Source organism: Arvicanthis niloticus, chromosome 8 (assembly GCF_011762505.2).
Source record: "Arvicanthis niloticus isolate mArvNil1 chromosome 8, mArvNil1.pat.X, whole genome shotgun sequence".
Classification (NCBI taxonomy): domain Eukaryota; kingdom Metazoa; phylum Chordata; class Mammalia; order Rodentia; family Muridae; genus Arvicanthis; species Arvicanthis niloticus.
Window position 1 is genome coordinate 47,714,411 of NC_047665.1, and position 20,150 is coordinate 47,734,560.

Below are 20,150 nucleotides of genomic sequence, written 5' to 3' on the forward strand. Positions count from 1 at the left end.
GCAAGAGTTGGCTCAGTTCCTGGGGCAGGCCTAGCTGGGAAGGGTAGGAATGCTCTTATGGTAGGTAGAAAGTCTCAGGACTGATAGACATAGGTCCTGTAGAGAGCTAGGACTGGTGAGTTTTGGCCAAGGAAAAAGGCTTCTTAGAGGATTAAGAGAAAATAGCAACTACTTAAAATGTACTAAATACAGTGACACCGGGTCATTAGTGCTTTTTGTTGTTATTGATCCTAAGACATATGTTGCTTGTTGTGAAGCCCACCTGAGCCTTGAACCTGTAGTCTTCCTGCCTCTGCCTCCTGAGTGCTGGTATTACAGGTATGTACCACAGTGTCCGGCCAAGTTATCACTTCTTCAGGAACAAAATTCAGCCCCCTAGTAGTTAAAAGCCCTGTAGAGCTGTGTGACTCCAACAGAACCTTCATGCACATCGGAGTCCATCGTAGGCAGTGTCTGCCTGGGCTGGCAAAGCCCTAAATGCAGACTTACTCCCAGGATAGATCGAGGAGCAACACTGGGTGATATGATTATAACTGGAGAAAGATGCAGCTCGCAAAAGCAAAGCATGCTAGGAATGGCCCTCCCTGACAGCTTTGTGGACAGCACGTTTTCTTCCCTCCAAGGAGATCATGGCCACTGCCATCCTAAGACAGCATGTCTCTGGTAGTAGAAACAGAACCCCAGTCAGATGGCCAGAGCGCTCTCTACTCTACTCATCCAGGACTAGCTCCTACTTTTTCACAGTTGGGGTTTTTAGCTGCTTTGCAATAAAATTTAAAAGAAATACCTAGGGAGGCTGGAGAGATGGCTCAGCAATTAAGAGCACTGGCTGTACTTGCTGAGAACTGGGGTTCAATTCCCAGTACCCATATGGTAGCTTATAACCATCTGTCACCCCATATCCATGGAATTTGCTGCCCTCTTCTGGCCTCTGCAGGCATGCATGTTGTACACAGACATACATGCATGCGAAATACACACAAAATAAAAATGAATTAAGAAGAAGAAGAAAGAAATCTATAGGCAAGCCAAAGAGTTGTGGCCTGAAGTGGATGCTGGGGAGATGGATCCTTGAGTCAAGTGTCTGCCTCACAAGCACTAGAACCAGAGCTCAGATCCCTGGCACCCACATAAAAGCTGGGTGTGGTTGACACAGCTGTAACACTGACACTGGCTGGGAGTGTGGAGTCAGGCAAACTCCTGGAGTTCACAGATGAGCCATCTACCTAGTGGTAAGAGACTTGTATCAAAAGAAAAGGAAGATGTAAAGAAATGGTGGGAGACATCCATCATCAACCCCTGGCCTCCATATGCATGTATAAATATCACACACACACACACACACACACACACACACACAATCTTAGCCTAGACTGGCAAGTCTAACCCAAGGCAATATGGAAACAAACTAAAGAAAATAGCTTGTTATAAGGATGAAATAAAACAGGTGCCATGGTTGCATGCTCTCTGATGTTTGACTAGGACCCTGGTCTGTTCCACCTTCGTCCAGTGTCTCCTGATGAAGCTGTGTTCTGGGCATGTGAGACAGTCCAGATTGAGTGTCCTACCTCACCACCATTGACGAGCCATCCCTAAGCATCAGTCAGCCCCTCACACTTGGTGGAAAATTAGCCAATGAGAAAAATTGATATTGTCATTTACATGTGGCCGTGATTTTAATGAAGGTCGCTTTTTGTTGTTTAGGGAGAAGAAAACAACTTTCCAGATAGCACCGGAGATCCCCTCTCAGGTAAAGGGTTGGCCTTGCATCTGCAGAAGCTGGGCAGATACATTAAAGTTATTCAGCGAATGTTTGTATCATTAATGTGTTATGTGTGTGGCTTCATAGCTATTTAACAATCTCCAGTTAGCTTTCATCCATGTTGATGAGAGCATGCGTGTGTGTGTGTGTGTATACCTTAATTTTTTTTTTTTAGGTAACTCTCACCAGGACCTGGAGATCTCTGATAAGGCTAAGCTACTAGCTGGCCAAAGCTACTAGCTGACCAGGTCTCCTCTCTTTGCCTTCCCAAGACCAGGACCACAGGTGTATGCTACCACATCTGATTTTTTTGTGTAGGCTCTAGAACAAACCTTGAATGCTTGTGGTTGCACATCCAGTGCTTTACTTAATGAGCTATCTCTCCACCTTACCTGTAATCTTATTTTTTAACAGTAGCACATGCTTACATAACTGAGGCCTGGAGCTTGCTTAGTGACCTTCATCCTTGTAATGTTTTCTGGGTAGAGTAGGTGACCCAAACATCTCTGTGGAGCCTGGTATCAGTACACACATTTGGAACCCCATCTTTTTCATGAACGGATTTCAGTCTTTCTGAGTGTCTGAGAAGTTCACTTATTGAATGTGTTTTGATGTTGAATTCCCTGTCACTTCCATATAATCCCTTCTAAAAGGCCCAAGTTGCACAAAAGAAGGCAAAGGATTGTGGGAGGGAGCAGCCTACTCTAACAGTTTACAAACCTGCATGCAGAGCAGAGTAAATTTCCATTCTAACTTGACCAACTACACAACAAAATATGTCTTCCTCCAAGTCTCCTCCACCCACCCCAATTCAGTACTGGGAAAGGAACCCACGGTCTTCTAGGTCACTACGCAAGCTCTAGGCCTCAGTTAATCACGTGTTAAGCCAGTGCTCTGCCACCGAGCTACATCCCTAGTCCTGACAAAGTTTAGAGAGCCTTTTCTCTGACCTGACCCCACCCCCTTTGTCTGTGAAGGGTGTATCGGCAAGTTTAGTGTTTGGACCACCATCAGAACCCTGCATACTTCTTGTGTTGACAGCTATTCCTGTATCCTGAGACAGTTTCCATCTCAGCTGAACATCTGAAATCTCTGAGGGAATTGTGAAAAACCCCCATGCCCTGCTGCCACTCCACACTGGTTAAAATGGGACCTTGGTGGCTGGCCCAGATGTGAGGAGGATTTTTCCCCAGGGGTTGGAGGAGGTCAGTGGGTTCCAGCCCCACTGGTTGAGGAACAATTGTGTCTCAAAAGCCGATATCCCACACCCACAGCTGTCCACTGTGTCTTGGCTGTGCACTTAGGAGGAGGCTTTAACGGGTGTCTTTAACCCTGGGCGGTACCTTTGAGATCAATGTCATCACCTGTGTTCACAGAGTGAGACGGGCTCAGCACACCCGCCAACCATCCAAACCACACACCTTTGCAGAAGGTGGTCTGCCTTGCCACAGGGAGCCTTCTCTATAACAAGGCTTTCTCCTCTTTTCCTTTCTGGGTCACACATGGCCCAAGCCAGCCTTGAGCTAGCTGTGAGCTGAGCATGTCCCTGGATGTCTGATCCTCCTAGCTCCACCTTCTGAGTGCTGGGCTTGAAAGGTGTACACCAGTTTTATGCAGTGCTAAGAGTTGCATCTGGGCCTTCAAGTATGCTGTGTGAGCGCTCTACCCACATATGGAGATGTGTGAGCCACATCTCCATCCCTTTGCTTAGAAGTGACCAATAGGACAAGCGTTATTAAGGCAGCCAAGGGAATTTTTATAGAGGGCTGGCTGGTTTTTAACCATCTCCTCTCTCTCTTTTTTTAGATCTAGAATTGGGCCACAATTTAGTATTTGGAGAGAGCAAGTGTGTACTGTTTTCCAACACCGTGTACTTCCTGTGGATGGCAGCTGCCTTCCTCTTCCCTCACTGTGAATCTTCCCTGCCACTGCTGAAGCGCAGTTGGGAGAAGTGACTCATGCACTTGTATCTCCTTCCCTGGAGAAGTAGAGTCCGCGTGTATCTACCTATTTAGCAAATGCATCTTTAACTTCTTTTCTAAAAATATTATTTTTGTTGGTGGTTTTTTTGGTTTGGTTTGGTTTTGGTTTTTTTTTTTTTTTTTTTTTTTTTTTTGGTTTTTTTTTTTTTTTGAGACAGGACATCTCAAACATCTCAAACATCATTGTCCTTTGGTAAATAATACTGCATGAGATATGGGAAATAGAGAAAGTAGTTAAAGTTTATTATTTTCTTTTTAATTCCTTAGCAGGGTCTTTCTTTCTATGTAGTCTTGGCTGTTCTGGAACTCCCTATGTAGACTAGGCTGGTCTAGGACTCAGAGACCTGTCTCTGCCTCTAAGTGCTGGGATTAAAGGTGTGTGCCACCACGCCTGGCATAGCTTGTGATTTTTGTAGTTTGAAATCTCAGTAAGCAACGCATATGGATTCCAATGTTGCCTTTCCACCTTATTTATAGAGGCAACTCTTTCAATCAAACCCTAATCTTTCCAGCCAGCTTGCTCTGTGTATCCTGTCTCTACCTTCTGAGGCTGGGGTTACAGTTGGGCTATCACAGAGCATTTGCAAGGGGTCTGGGGTCTGAACTTTGATCCTCATGCTTATTCATCAAGTGCTTTAGCCACTGTATCAAATGCCTACTGTATACCCTAGGCCTCTATATTATTTATTTTTAAGACAAGTCATGCATGTAGCCCTTACTGCCCTGGTACTCAGGCTAGCAATGGCAAATCTTTACCACCTGGGACATTGCCCTTGCCTGCCTCTGTTCAAATTCCTTACACGTAGCCACCACTCAGTGACATCACATGCAGTATCATGTCTTCTTATAGTAAAGATCACGTCCCCACAACTTCCCAAACTGGTGATCTTTAACCCTGAATTCAGACTTCCTAAGACAGTGTTGTATAATCGCTACTGCTCCGTGGCTGCGTCCACAGCATGGCACCACCAAGGGCTTTAGTGAGTTACTTCCTGATACCTCTTCCCCTCTAACCTCACCTCCCAATCATCTTCTGCTAATAAACAATGCTGGGAGGACTGGGGCGGGGAGGCCACCCTCCCTGTTGGGAACCAGATTTGGGTGAGACCCAGGCTAGAGTCTGCGCTCTTTCTCGGCCTGCTTCCAGCTCTCTGCACGCCCCCAGGGCTGCTGGCCACACTTCAGACAAAGCCTGCTTGAGGGGGGTGGGGGGAACAGATAGAGCAGAGGAACAACGATAAGGAGGCTGTAAATTTTGACTAGAAGCTTTCTACCACCATCCCTGGAGCTTGTTTTCAGTTATGCGCATGCGCACGGGGCAGACAGCCCAATTCTCCCTCTCTTCGAGAACTTATGACGGGTTGGGTGGTCACAATGACATCTTTGCATGCTAGGTTTGGTGTCAAAAGCTGTCAGGGAGGCCTGACATGGAATGGCTTAGTAGGGAAAGGGGCTCCCACGTGGTGGACAAGAAATCTGACTCTGGCAGTCTGTACACACACACACACACACACACACACACACGATGACAACAGTAAATGCAACTTTTAAAAAGCTGCCAGGAAGAGGAGGTGGATCTATGCACAAGCATGAGCTGGTCCTGGAACCCTCAGTCTGGCCAATGGCCCTACAACTGCACGCTAGAGCAGAGCAAACCATGGAGGTGAAGAGGCAAGATGGGGCTGACAACTCTCGCTGCTGCTCCCAGCTCACCAGACTTTCTTAGCCTGTAAAGCCAGCTCACCAGACTTTCTTAGCCTGTAAAGCAGCCGTTCTCAAGCTGTGGGTTGTGACTCCCCACCCCCACCCCCATGGGGCCAAACGATGCTTTTACAGGGGTCACATATCAGACATTTACATTATAAGTCATAACTGTAGCAAAATTACAGCTATTAAGTAGCAACAAAAATAATTTTATGATTGTGGTCACCACAGCATGAGGAGCTGTATTAAAGGGTCGCAGCACTAGGAAGGTTGAGAACCACCTTGGTGTCTAGAGAGATGACGCAGCAAAGTGCTTGCCTTGCAGAATGAATCTGAGGCAGGAACCATGTGGTCATGCACATGTCTGTGACCCCGGTGCTAAGGAGAAAGAGATCCTTGGGGTTTGCTACCCTTCTTAGTAAGCTCCAGGTCAGTGAGAGGTACTGTCTTAAACAAATAAAGAAAAACCAGGCTCGGTGGATAAAGTTCTTGCTGTGTACCTACCTAAAAGTAAAAGCTGGGTACCTCAGAGGCAACGGATTTCAGTAACCTGAACAGCAGGATCCAGATTCAGGTAGATCCCTGAGGCTTCCTGACCAGCCAGTCTAGCCTAATTTGTTGACTCTAGGTCAGTAAGAGACCCTGCCTTCAAAGAGAGGTGAAGGGGAGGGTGGCACCCAAGGATTGACACCCAAGATTGTCCTCTGACCTCTACACACACAAGTGTACACTTACATGAGCAGAGAAGAATAATACTGTGTGTAAGCAATGAGAAACGAATGTTCTGCATGATTCCAAGGAAGGAAACGTGTGTGTGACACTTAGATGATGTCACTAATATGGCAAGAAAATAAAGGGAGCATTGTGTGTGTGTGTGTGTGTGTGTGTGTGTGTGTGTGTTCCCAGTGCATGAGGCTTCTGGGTAATCTGTGGCCTCTCTGTCATCCTGCAGGTGTCAGCAGAAACCAGCCATGTAAGGAAGGCTGTTCTTGCTCTTCCTGTTCCCCCCGGGCCCCCACCATCAGCGACTTGCTCAACGATCAGGACTTGCTAGATGTGATCAGGATAAAGCTGGATCCATGTCACCCGACCGTGAAAAACTGGAGGAATTTTGCCAGCAAATGGGGCATGCCCTATGATGAACTGTGCTTCCTGGAACAGAGGCCCCAGAGCCCCACGCTGGAGTTCTTATTCCGAAACAGCCAGAGGACTGTGGGCCAACTGATGGAGCTCTGTCGACTTTACCACAGGGCTGACGTGGAGAAGATCCTGCGCAGGTGGGTGGATGAGGAGTGGCCCCACCGGGGACACGCGGACAGTTCCATGCACTTCTAGAATCCCCTCCTCTGGCATCGGCCTTATGGCTTGCTGGACCAGCATGGCTCACGGGGAGAATGTACCTGCTCTTAACTTAAGGTTTTTAGATGAGGATATGACATGGGCAGTGTTTGTCCCTGAAGCTGATGACTTGTGGAAGGACGGGTTGTTTCAGTGGCAGATATTTGTTTCCTTTTGCACATTTGTTTTAATTTAATATTTGAACCTGGAATCGGGGAAGAATATTTTGTAGGCCATATAGAGCCAGAGCCTGTGGCTGGGACAGAGTTATGCCAACATGGAAAGAAAATGACACTCTCCTTAAATACTGCCAAGATTGCAGCAGGATCCCAAACTAGCCATGTCTCTGGACATGTCTGAGTCATCCCATACAGAATCTTTTCATTCCCAGCCTAGCAGAAGATGGCATGGAGAAGTCACCCTGGCCTGTTCACTGTTACTGTTGTAAAAGGCTTAGGAGATCAAGAGAATACTGTATAATGTGGCCCAGATACATGGGCTTTTTTTAAAAAATCAAATACTTTTGTAATCTATAGGCTATCAATACTGTCATTGAATTTAGCATTTTTTAAAAAATACAAAGTGTATGGTTTGTTGGAGAAGAAGAGTGGGTTGGTGTCTTGGGAATGGCATTGACAAAGAACAATGCTCAATATGACCTTTTGGGGGGCTAGAGAGATAACTCAGTGGTTACAGTGCCCACCATATAAAGCATGAGGACCAGAGTCCAGGTCCCCAGAACCCACATAAGTGAGGGGATGATGTGGCAGCCCACCTGTAATTCCAGCACTCAGAAGGCAGACACAGCGATTCCCAGAGCAAGCTGGCTAGCTAGACTAGGCACGTGGATGAACTCTGGGCTCAGCTGAGGGACTCTCTCAATAAACAATGTGCAGAGCGATTGAGGAACACTTTCAACATCAACTTTGGGAGTCTATATGCACACACATGCACATGCACATCTGTATACATGTGCAACAACACACACACACATGTTTTAAAATGCCCTTTGGGAAGGCTGAGGGCATGGGCCAATGAGTAAAGTGCTTGGCTTAACAGTATAAGGACCTGGTCAGCAGCATCCACATAAAAGCCAGACATGGCAGCATGTGCCTGTAACCCCAGTACTGGGCAGTGAGATCCAGGTACTCCCTGGATAACCAGATAGCCAAGTTGGCAAGCTTTGTGTTTAGGGAGAGACCTTGTCTCAAACAGGAAGGTGAAGCGTAACTGAGGAAGATACCTGAGGGTCAATCTTTGACCTTCACACACACACACACACACACACACACACACACACACACACACACACACACACAGCCTGCTTGTTACCCATGCCTCTTGGTTTTTTGGGTTTTTTTTGTTTTTTGTTTTTTGTTTTTTAAGCCAGGGCCAGGACTCTACCACCGAGCTACACCTGCACCTTTATTATTAATGAGTTTTATTTTTATGAGAACCCACAAGAAAAAACAAAAAGCTTGGCATGGTGGTTTCCACTTTTAGTGCCAATGCTAGGAGGCAGGTGGATCCATGGGGCTTGACTGCCAGCCAGCCTAGCCTGTGTGGTGAGCTACAAGCTGGTAAAAGATCTTGTCTCAAAAAACCAAGCTCACAGTATCCTGAGGAGCAACCCCAGAGCCGTTCTCTGGCTTCCACACGCACACGTACACACAAGCTCACAGACCCCTATCCATATACACTAAAGGAAGAATAACGCTGACTAAACGTTTAGGACGGAGATATTAAGATGAACTCAAAAGAAGATGATTTTCTAAACCACTTTTTTTTTCTCATAACAATTTGATTTTCCCCTTAGGCTGTTGGTGAGTAAGGCCAGCTTCTCATTCAGTGTGAGCCCCAATCAACCACACCTACAGCGAAGCCCATTGCTTCTGGCTCACTGTGAATCACATCAGTGTCCACCTTATTGCCAGTCTTTTCAGAGTGGCAGCTAGTGATCAAATGCGGATGTTTCAATATTTTTTAGATTTATTTGTATGAATGGGTTTTTTTTTCCTGCATGCATGGTACCTGCAGAGGCCAAAGGGTGTTGGATATCCTAGAACTGGAGTTACAGACGTTTGTTTATCAATCTCCATGTGGGTGCTGGGAACACATCTGTAAGAACAGCTAGTGTGCTTAGCTGCAGAGCTCATCTCTCCAGCCCCTAACTGCAGATATTTTTATAAATAGCGTCTCAGGAAAGTCAGATGTTGTAAGCATCATGGGCTTGATCTAGGCTCCCAGAACTTGAGGGGGTTTCAGGGGGAGGGGCTCTAAACATTTCACAGATGTGATTGGTTGTCTACTTTCTCATTAAACTATTCGCGGCATGACCTGACTGTTTACACAGGGTCTCCTAGCTCAAGCTCCTCTCACACTCACTCTGTAGCAGGGGATGACCCCAAATTTCTGATTGCCTGCCTCTGCCTTCCAAGTCCTGGGCCACCACATCTGGTTTAGCGCTTGCTCACTTCTTAGAGCAGAAGCAAGTGTAGGAAAATGAGAGGGGCTTTAGAAATCACTTTGCAGGAAGGAACTCAGGAGGTGAGGCTCAGAGATAGAGGGATAATGGAACATTAAGAAATGCCAGCCGTAGCATTTCAGTGTATCCCATAACTTGAGTTTCATACACCACACGCTTCCAGAGTGAATACTGTTCAGATTGGCCCGGAGCAACCAATCCTCTCAACCATCACTTTCACAGGAAGTGATGCCAGCACTTCAGCCTCCAAACTGAACTGGTCACAATGCATCTCCAGAAGAGAGCTGTGCTTGTCAGCGTTCACTGAACTTGCCTTTCTAGCATTGGATCGAAACTGTCAATCAGGGGTAGGAGGATGGCTCAGCACTGAAGAACACTTGCTGCTCTTGAGTTAAGTGTTAAGTACTGACATGGGGTGGGTCACGACTGCCTGTAACACTAGCTCCTGGTGATCTGACACCCTCTTCTAGCCTCCAAAGGCATTCATACATGCACGGAATAAACACACACACACACACACACAAAAGTAAATCTATAGGGACAATGTCAAGCTTGGTCTGGGAAGGTAGCTCAGTTGGTAGAGTCCTTGCCTAGCACGCCAAAGGTCTGAGTTTGATTCCCAGCATTGCATAAACCACTGTGATGACACATGTCTATAACTCCAGCACTTGTGGGTAGAAGTAGAGGATCAGAAATTCAAAGTCATCATTAGCTACACAATGAGTTTGAGGCCAGCCTTCAATATATGAGACCCTGCTTCAAAAAGAAAACAAAATGTCATGCAAGCCATGTGTGCTGGTACATGACTGACACCCCAGAATTTACCTTTATCTTTAATTAATAGGAGCATGGAATCAACAGAGAAATGTACTGAACGATTTCAGGTTAATTCTGACGATAGATGTAAGATGACTTGGATTTGTGTTGTACAAAGAAAGCCAAGGATTGTTCTCAACTACAGTACAAACCAGCTTATTGAAAGGTAGCTTATGGCCAGTGAGTTCTACAGAAGCATAAATACCATGGAACTTCACAAAGGTGAGACCAGGGAGGAGGAGGTCACTTTATGACCAACTGGTTAAATAATTATTGGAAGCTTAGTCATCAGTTTTGTAAATATTTGATTGTTTTTAGTTACATGTCTCTGTGTGATGTGTGCACTTGAGCACAGGTGTTTGTAGAGACCTGAGGTATCAGATCCCCTGGAGCTGGAGTCGATAGGCATGGGTGTTGGGAAATAAACTCATGTCCTGTGCAAGAGTAGCCTGAGATGATGCATCATTTCTCCACCCCATCATCATTAACCCATAAGAGTTTTCTGTCCTAGACACCAGTAGTAAGGCGAGCTGCTTGGGAATGAGGTTGTTTTCCTGTCAAAAATGTTAAAATCTGCTTAGCCATGTTTCCCAAAGTATTTTTTTTTTAAGCAAAATTTCCATCTGTAAAGGTCTATGATGAGGCCATATATAGTATACATTTTATTTGGGTGCAGTAGTGGAGAGTCAAATTAAAGTGTGAAAGGGAAAAACTCAAAACTACACTGGACAGGTATCAAATACACAGGGGCAAAATTACACACTCCTGGGGACCCACACAAGAGGGGCAGACAAAAACACAGTATGCAATATTAGCATGGTGGGGTTTTAACAAGTTAGGGCTTGCAGCTGTGCTAGGGTGTTCAACTTGTGCCTCTAAAAACAAAACAAAACAACACTCTGTACAAAGCAACCACGCTTCTGTAGCACTGACTTGGAAATGAGGCCACACTTCTGTAGCACTTGACAGGAAATCAGGCCATTCTGAACAGTAATTTTATGTAGTGCTGCCCCCTGCTGGACAATAAAGTCCAGCTTGGTTAGGCACCTTCCAAGCAGGCTCCACTAAGACAGAGAAAAAGAAAGGGTATGTTTTCTCTGACTCAGCAGGAAAAGGCACTATAACAGTGACACGGCTGAGACAGAGGTTCTTGTCTCCAGGATGTGCCCAGCACAGTGGCCTGGTACTCATCTATCAGTACTGATAGATTTGCCTCCTTGGGGACTAAGGGTAGTGTCTATTGGGTCTCATCCTCTCCTAGTTTAGCACCCAAGGATGCCATGATACAGCAGTCTCAGCCTCCAACTGTCTTTCAGCCATCTACATTACAAAAAACATGTGCTTCTATTTATTTATTTTTTGGTTTTCGAGACAGGGTTTCTCTGTGTAGCTCTGGCTGTCCTGGAACTCACTCTGTAGACCAAGCTGGCCTCAAACTCAGAAATCCACCTGCCTCTGCCTCCCAAGTGCTGGGATTAAAGGTGTGTGCCACCATTGCCCAGCCTAAGATTTGCTTCTAAAGAAAGGATTAATAACAGAGGCCTAACAGATTTTTCTTTTCTGGCCTCTCCTTTGTAGGCAGTTAAGCAGATCTCATTTGGTTTTGAGTGAAGACTTCCCCCATTTTTTTTTTTTTTAAATCAACCCTATTGTCACTGCTTTATAATTTCCCTCCTATTTGAAGCCATAATATTGCTCTCTACACCACTTGTTCAGAGCCAGCTGTATGCATATCTCAAATCAGCTCCTTCCACCAGCCAACAGTATTCCCCTCTATGACCTGGCAACAAACATCTGCTTCATGTTGTCATGTGTACACACAGAAACACCACCACCATGGACCTAGCAATGCAAAACCACTCTCTGAGGCACACACCTTTGGAAGCACACTGAGACACATTTGCTGTCTCATCCCCTGCCTGGGACTCAGACCCCACCCTGGGACTCCTGTGTACTTGGTTACAGATGTATAAGGAAGGGTGAGTCTTGCCTTTGATGTGTTTAGAGAGAATCAAAGCCAAGATGCTGGGTCAAGTACTGGGGCTACTGAAGTTTCAGCATCAGTGGATGGAGCACCTGTGGGTTCCCAAGACCTAGACTTGAAGGACTTGGATGGAGCAGGGTCTGCTTCCTTTCTTCCTGTGGCTATGCAGCAAGGGTATGGCTCTGGGAGTTATGGCTGGCAGGGGATCCCTGGGTGAGCAAGTGGACTGAAAGACCTGGGGTGGTCAATGATGCAACTAGAAATGAAATGATGGAATTGCCCAGCTCTCTTGGAGGTGAAAGAGGATATTCCATTTTGTGTGACCATCCAGTGACCGCTGTCCTCTGCAGCATCCCCTGGGAACTTACACAAGACAGTTCAGCCTGGGAAGGCAAAGCTTCTAAAAGCCCTACTTCCACGGAACGCCATCTGTATACCTTGGTGCTATCCTTTTGAATCTATCTACATTTTCATCCTCTCTATGATTCTGTTTTTCTAATGAGTAAGGAAAGATTTTTTTATAATTGTAATAATGGGTGCTACAAAATTAAAGACTGATGTCAACTGCAGTTAAAAATGGGTGCCTCATTTTTTAAATGTGTATGCATTTCTCGGAAGGGGTGTTTTGCATGTACGCACATTTGTGTAGAGGCAGAAGGACACCCTTGGGTGTCATGCACACAAACACACACCATTCACATTCTTTGAGACAGAGTCCCTCATTGGCCCAGAGCTCATAAATTAGGCCAGGCTAGCTGGCCAGTAAGCCCAAGAGGTCTTCCTATCTCTGCCCCCTCAGTGTGGAAATAACAAGTGTATGCCTGCATGCCCAGCGTTTTTACCTAAGTTATGGGTCCTCATGCTCAAACAAAAGTCACATTCCTGACTGAGCCATCCCCTAATACCTACTTTGTATGGTCTCCAACATGGCCATCAGCTTACATGTCCTGTTAGCTCATCATCCATGTCTGTTACTTGAGTACTCTGTGGTTTTCTCAAACGAGTTCCAGAAGCTGGAGATGCTGAAACAAACAGCACAACCCTCCATTCCAGGAACTGTGGACAGGCAGAGTCACTGTGGGTAAGGGCTGACAGGATGAGAGGATGTGAACAAAGGTGGTCAAGGACTAGGTCCAAGATGCGCTGAGCAGGGGGAAAGATGAGCAGTTAGCCTTCCCAGAGGGTCTCCAGTGTACTGTGTCTGTATGTGAAGTGGCATTTCACTATTACTACCTGCTTGTCCTGACCGGATCCATCCTCTAGATATCGATGGGGTTGCCCTCTCTGACTGGAACCTTATTAACTCTTCAGACTCACTTGCTCTATGATTCATCCTTGCAGTTTTGTGAACCCCATCTTCCAGCAGCTCCAGCATCCGTAAGACTCGACTTCCTGGTTTATTTCTCTCTTTGGGCAGCTTTCTTATTATTATTATTATACTACTGTCTCTATGTATGGTGTGTGTGTGTGTTATACAAGAACACAGGTTCACATGTGTGCACATGGGGTGAGGTATACATGCATGTGGAAGTTAGAGATCAATCTCCAGCATCATTCCTTTGGTGCCATCCACCTTGGGTTTTTTAAGACAGGATCTCTCCCTGGCCTGGACCTCAGGTTTTGGACTGAGCTGGATGGCTAGCAAGCCCCCTCCCCGCACACACACACCCCATCCGACACACAAACTCACACATGCCACACGCACACACATGCAGTGTATCTAGCTGCTCCGTGTTGGGAACTACCCCTCTCTCTTTCAACTCACTTTGTTTCACATCTCATCTTTCACATGGCTGCTCAAGTGACCCAGAATCAAAACCAAACAAGTTGTTACCTGCTTGAATTCCTTGTTCTCCCGCCCATCCCATCCAAACATAACTATCTCTGTCAGTTTAAATGAGGAGACTCTTTGTAACTCTATCCAGGGACCCTAAGATGCATCTGTCTTGAAATTTATCACAGCATTTAAAAATAATATTAGCAATAAAGTCTTATTATCATGGTGACTTAATTGTAGTTCAAAAATTCAATATAAAATGAAACTGCAAAACAACTAAGAAAAAAAAAAAAAACGCAATCTAAGTTAAACATGCCCAGAAGTCTGTTCAGATCCATGATGAGTCTCTTCTCGTGCTACTCGTGAAAACAGACAGTTTTTACACACCACTTGACAGAAAACACGTGACGAACATTGTTTTACCTGTTCCTGGCAAAGCCTCTGAACTGGGAACAAGTGGGTTGATCTAGGAGATGGTGAGTTAATGCTTAAATATCAATTTGGGAAGATTTCAGAGGAGATGGGGCCAGATTCCTTCATGCTTCATTCAAGCACCTGTCAATTCTAGACAGCCAATTCCTTGTTGATCCCAAAGAGCTGGGAGATCCCTGCCCAAGGTGCCCCACCATGCCTGTGATCTCTGGGTCTTGGAATCCCTCCCCAGAATTGTCAAGTCCCAGCTAGTCTGCCTAGCCAGATTTCACCCGTTGCAACCAGTAAAGAGACACTTTGAAAAACACATGCCAGTATATTGGCACTAGAAAGGTTTGTAAGAAATACTAACCTAGGATAGTGAGATGGCTCACTATCACCACACCTCATAAAGTGAGCTCAGTCCCCAAGACACACATGGTGGGAGGAGAGAGCCAGCTCCCACAGGCTGTTCTCTGACCTCCAACATGGCTACTGTGGCATGCACATGTAAGATAAATAAGCAAAAGTCATTTAAAAAATACTAGCTCTATACTGAATGTTTTAAAATGTCAGTAACATCATAAAAAGACTCCTCAAAGCTGTAGCTACAAGTATCTAAATTAAATGGTGGGTGTGTGTGTGTGTGTGCGCGCGCGCGCGCGTGCGCGCGCGCCTGCAGGCAGGCAGGCAGGTGCACAGGATAAAGATAAATCAATCCTCAAGGACTCTCCCTCCCCAATCGACTCTTTCTCTAGAAAGGTCCTGCCTCCCAAAGGCTCCACAATCTCCCCACAGATTGTCACCAGCTGGAGATCAAGAGTCCTAACACATGATCTTGTGGGGGACATGTCACACTCAAAACACAGCAAACTTACTATTTTCACCTATGATCTTAATTAAGCTAACATGCCTCTATTTCAAGCACACACACACACACACACACACACACACACACACATCCTGCCAGAGGCACACATATTTGAAGCCTGAGCAGAGAGGCAAAAAGATAGAGGGAGAGAGTGAGTGAGTGAGGGAGGGAGGGAGGGAGAGAGAGACAGAGACAGACAGAGAGACAGAGAGAGAGAAGGAAAGAGAGGAGAGAGAGAGAGCATTTTAAAGCCGCATGACTTCTCCATAGGTGGTGGGAAGCTAGGCTGAACAGTGAGCATCGAGGCCACCTGTCCCCCATCTACCATGGGATCACAGGTGCACACCATTGAGCTTGGCCTTTATGTGAGTGCTGCAAGTCCTCATGCTTGGAGTGACAAGGCACTTTACCAAATGAGCCATCTCCCCAGCCAGTTCTAGATACTGGAGCCATGTGCAGTAATCCTCTCTCGAACCTTTGGGGGCTCATCCTGAAAGAACTCACAAGAGCCCTGAGTCTGGATCCCTCAACAGGCGCTGTCATGCACACGTGATCTTGGCTCATCTGGTTGTTATGAGGAACTGTTCAGATTACCACTGCCGGAAGTGCTAAAGGTCAGCATAGGCCAGAACTTCACCCCAAATCCTACTCCAACAGATGGCGCTGTTTTCAGAAACAATGCAGCTTCTGCTACCTTCAGCCAGGGCCTCAGCTTTCAGAAGGTCCACAGTCAGTGGCTAAGGAATCCCTACAGAAGGGACAATTCTTGGGCCTACCCTACGGCAGGCAGAGTTTGATGGGACAAGCACCCAAATGCGGCCTCTGACTCTAGGTGGTGGTGATAGCCACACAGTGTCTAGAAAGTTAGGTGTATTTTTGATAAATCTGGCTTGGGTTTTCAATAAAAGATAAGGAGGATTGTGAAGACAAGGAGGGGGAAGGATGGAGGGAGGAGGAGAGGGAGTGAGAGGGGGAGAGAGGGAGAGGGAGAGAAATGGAGAGAGGGAGAGGGAGAGTGAAGGAGATAGAGGGAGGGAAAGAGAGGGAGGGAGAGAGGGGAAGAAAGATGAGGAGAGAGGGAAAGGGGGAGGGGAGAGGGCGAGGGAGGAGGAGGAGGAGGAAGAGGAAGAGGAGGAGGAGAGAGAGAGAGTAAATAGAGCCAGTGAAATGGTTCAGTAGCTGAAAGTCCTTAACAAATAAGCCTGACAAATAAGCCTGGCAATCTGAATGTGACCAATGGAACCCCAGTAAAGGTGGGGAGGATAGAACGGACTCCACAGAGCTTTCCTCTGACTGCTACATGTGCACCATGACAGACAGACAGACAGACACACACACACACACCATACACAGAGATAGTAATAAAAAAATTTTTTTTAATGTTGACCCTTAGGCTAAAATCATTTGGGTGATTTTCATTCTTCCCAAGGTTCATGTTAGCTGGGGTAGCTCACAGCTATAATGGCAGCACTCCGGAGAGACTTAATGAGTTCCAGGCTAGCTTTGGCTACAGAATGAAACTCTGTGTCAAACAAACTAAGAGAAGGCAATCATTTCCCTAGAAGCCCCACCTCCGGAGTCTTACAGAGCCATGTCCAACAGTTAGACCCAGTTTGACCTGAGCCACCAGCTTCTTTCCATGACCTTAGTTTTCTGATGCATTCTGGTCTACAGATTAAGAAAATGAAGACAGTCAGATCACATGGGGACGTAGAGCTCCTGGGTGTTTGTCATTTCAAACCAAGATGATTTCCTGCCTAGTCATGAGATTCCACTTCCTCTCTGCTACTGTTGCAGGAGTCCATCCCTCCACCACAGACCATCACAGGCTATTCTAATGCTAATCCACTTAGTCAAAACATTGTGGTCCAGACTCTGTTCTAAGTAATAACTAGGTAATCATAAAAACATATATCTGATATCTGAGAGATCTTAGGAGAAACACTGGGCGTTTGTATCAACTCAAGACAGTGAAAACTACAGGTAAACTTCAGAGAAAACAAATTGATACATTCTCTGCTTGGAGATAATAAGAGGCTTGGAGATAATTCTTGCTCATTGAGCACAGCTGAGTTTGCACAGTTGTACCTCTGTGTAAATTAGAGGAAGATGAACCTCACTCCAACCTCAGCACTGGGAAGCAGCGTGGGTAAGGTGTGTGGTGCACTTGTTGGCTTCTGGCTGCCATGTCCTCCTTCAGCTAGTTCTGTTCCTGGATCGATCATAGGGACACAGGTAACCAGCCAGGTTTTAAAACAAAACAGAAATTTAAAAGGAGCTGCTCTGCTGGCATGAGCCTATAATCTCCGATGCTCAGGAAGCTGAGGCAGGAGGATCACAAATTCAAATAAAGGCTAGCCTGGGCTACAGACTGAGTTCAAAGCCAGTCTGTACAATTTATTGAGAGTGTCTCAAAACAGTTTATAAAAATGAAAACAAGTCCAGGTTGCTAAGGTTCTGCGGTGGAGTGCTTGCTTAGTGTGAGCAACTCCTGGGTTTAATTCTTGGTATAAATGGTGGTGGTGGAGTTGGGAGTGGGGTGGAGTAGAGGTGAGGAAGGGGTGGGGTGTGGGGTAGGGGTGTAGTGGGGTGGGGTGTGGCACGATGGGGAACAGTTTCACTCATCCCCATTACTTCAACTTACACGGATTCGTTATTCCCACCTTCAGCTCTTCGCTGGAGACTTTCCCATTTCCCCCTTAACATTGCCTAGACTTCCTTCCTGGACCCCCGACTTTTGAGTCCTATGTGGTTCCAGATCCTGCTCACATCTTTGGCTTTGATCCTCTCTCAGCTCCAGTGAACGGTTTCCAAGTAACAGCCTCTTAAGTCTCTCTCTCAGCTTCCTTCCTGCCACCATAGCCTGGACAATTTACTTATTTTTATATTTTTATTTATCTTTTATTTGTATGTGTATGTATACATGTGCCTTAGTTAAAATACCACAACGAAGGCAACTCTTATAAAGGACAACATTTAACTGAGGCTGGCTTCTAGGTTCAGAGGTTCAGTCCAGTATCATCAAGGCAGGAGCTTGGCAGTGTCCAGGCAGGGATGGTGTAGGAGGAGCTGAGAGTTCTGTATCTTGTTCCGAAGGCAGATAGGAGAAGAGTGCCTTCCAGGCAGCTAGGATGAGGGTCTTAAAGCCCACACCCACAATGACACACTTCCTCCAACAAGTCCACACCTACTCCAACAAGGCCACACCTCCTAATAGTGCCACTCCCTGGGGCAACCATATTCAAACCACCACAGCATGCTTGTGGAAGTTTATATACTCCATGTGAGTACAGGATCCTGTGGAACAGAAAAGGGTGTCCCCTCCCCTGGAACTGGAGTTACAGACAGTTGCAAGCTGCCATGTAGGTGCTGGGAATTGAACTCTGGTCCCCCTGGAAGAGCAGTTAGTGCTCTTAACTGCTGAGCCACCTCTCCAGTCATTTATTTATTTGTTACCTGGTGATTTAGTGTGTATGGCACGTGTACTCCTGACAGTCAAAGGTCGACAATGTGCAGAAGTAGATTGTCTCTCTCTACCACATGGGTCCCAGGAATTGAACGCAGGTCACCAGGCTTGGCAGCAAGTACCTTTAGCTTGGTAGTTAAAGTGTCTTTACTCACTCAGCCATCTGCTGGTCTTTAAGTGGCCTGTCCTCTCCTCCCTCTTGCTCCACCACATGCTCTCACCAGGGTGTGCTGCCTTGACACAGATCCAAAAAACATGGGGCCAACTTTCTGTGGTCCCAACTCTGCAAACCAGTAAGCTCAGATAAATCTTGGCACAAGTTAATTGTTTCAGGTCTTTGTTATGATAATGGAGCTAAGTTGAGTAACCTTTGACAGACTGAGGGGGAGGCAATGTCTCCTGAAAACTGGTAATGAGAGAGGCAAAATCCGGTACCATTCCCCTCTGATAAACTTAACATATAGTCGATGGAAGTAATGGTATTTTTCTCATGGACGAATTAAGAATTCCACACAAGTAAGGGTGGGAGAAACGATACATTAAAATATCACTGGGTTTTTTGTTTGTTTGTTTGTTTGTTTGTTTTTGGTCTAGTTTTTTTTTTTTTTTTTTTTCCTTATTGAAAGTGATTTTAAGCAATGGCCATCAACAGCTAGACACTAAATGTTCTGATCAAAAACTGGAATACAAACTGAGGCTGCTGTGAGGCTCCATGGGTAGCGCTGCCTACCATACGGAAAGCCCTGTGTCTGATCCTTAGCACTACATACACCAGGCGTGGGGTTGGACACTTTCAAACTCAGGACTTGGGAAGCAGCAGAGGCAGGAGGATCAGATGTCAAGGTTATCCTCAGCTACATAGAAAGTGAGGCCAACCTGGGCTACAAGAAACTGTAAACAAACAAACAAACCAAAACAAAACTGGTGAGTACCTTGTAATAGGTGGATCAGTCTAGAAGCAAGATTCAGGTCTGATTCACAAAACAGATGAAGAAACACACACACATCTCCTGATAAGATGCAATTACAAGTTCCAGCCCCTATGAATTCTGACTAGAGAACGTTGTTGAAAATGGAGTCTTACTGGACCTGTGAGTGTATGAAATGCTTCTGAAGTTTTTTTGGACTTGTTTGTGAAGTGGCTAGTAGTGGACATGAAGTAGGAGGGGCTTTTCAGTGGGTGAGACTTGTCTGAAATAAGATGGGCTATACTGATTGTTGCCACAGCTGGGCAGTGAGTGCACAGACATTCATCACGCTGTGTAGCTATTAATCGAGTTTTTAAAAGAGTTCTTGGAGGAAGCTGGGGAGATTACTCAGTGGTTAAGAATGCTTGTTGCTCTCATGGAAAACCAATTTGGTTTCCAGTATCCACAGCAGTGGGCTCAGAAACATTTGTAATTTCAACTCCAGGGGATATGGTGACCTCTTCTGGCCTCAAGGGGCACCCACACCCATGTACTCATACACATGCACACACACACACAGAGAGAGAGAGAGAGAGAGAGAGAGAGAGAGAGAGAGAGAGAGAGAGAGAGAGAAATGTAAAATAAA

The 20,150-nt window shown here is 46.0% G+C and overlaps 1 protein-coding gene across 1 annotated transcript in view; it reads left to right on the forward strand.

Annotated features, from left to right (window-relative positions):
- The window catches only part of Edaradd (EDAR associated via death domain), a 49,309-nt gene extending 36,669 nt beyond the window's left edge, over window positions 1–12,640 (forward strand). The window contains exons 5-6 of the mRNA XM_034510853.2: window positions 1,705–1,750; window positions 6,401–12,640. Of these exons, the coding sequence (XP_034366744.1) occupies window positions 1,705–1,750; window positions 6,401–6,783 (429 nt within the window). The 3' untranslated portion in view covers window positions 6,784–12,640. The remainder of the gene's footprint in view (window positions 1–1,704; window positions 1,751–6,400) is intronic.
- Window positions 12,641–20,150: the final 7,510 nt, after the last annotated feature.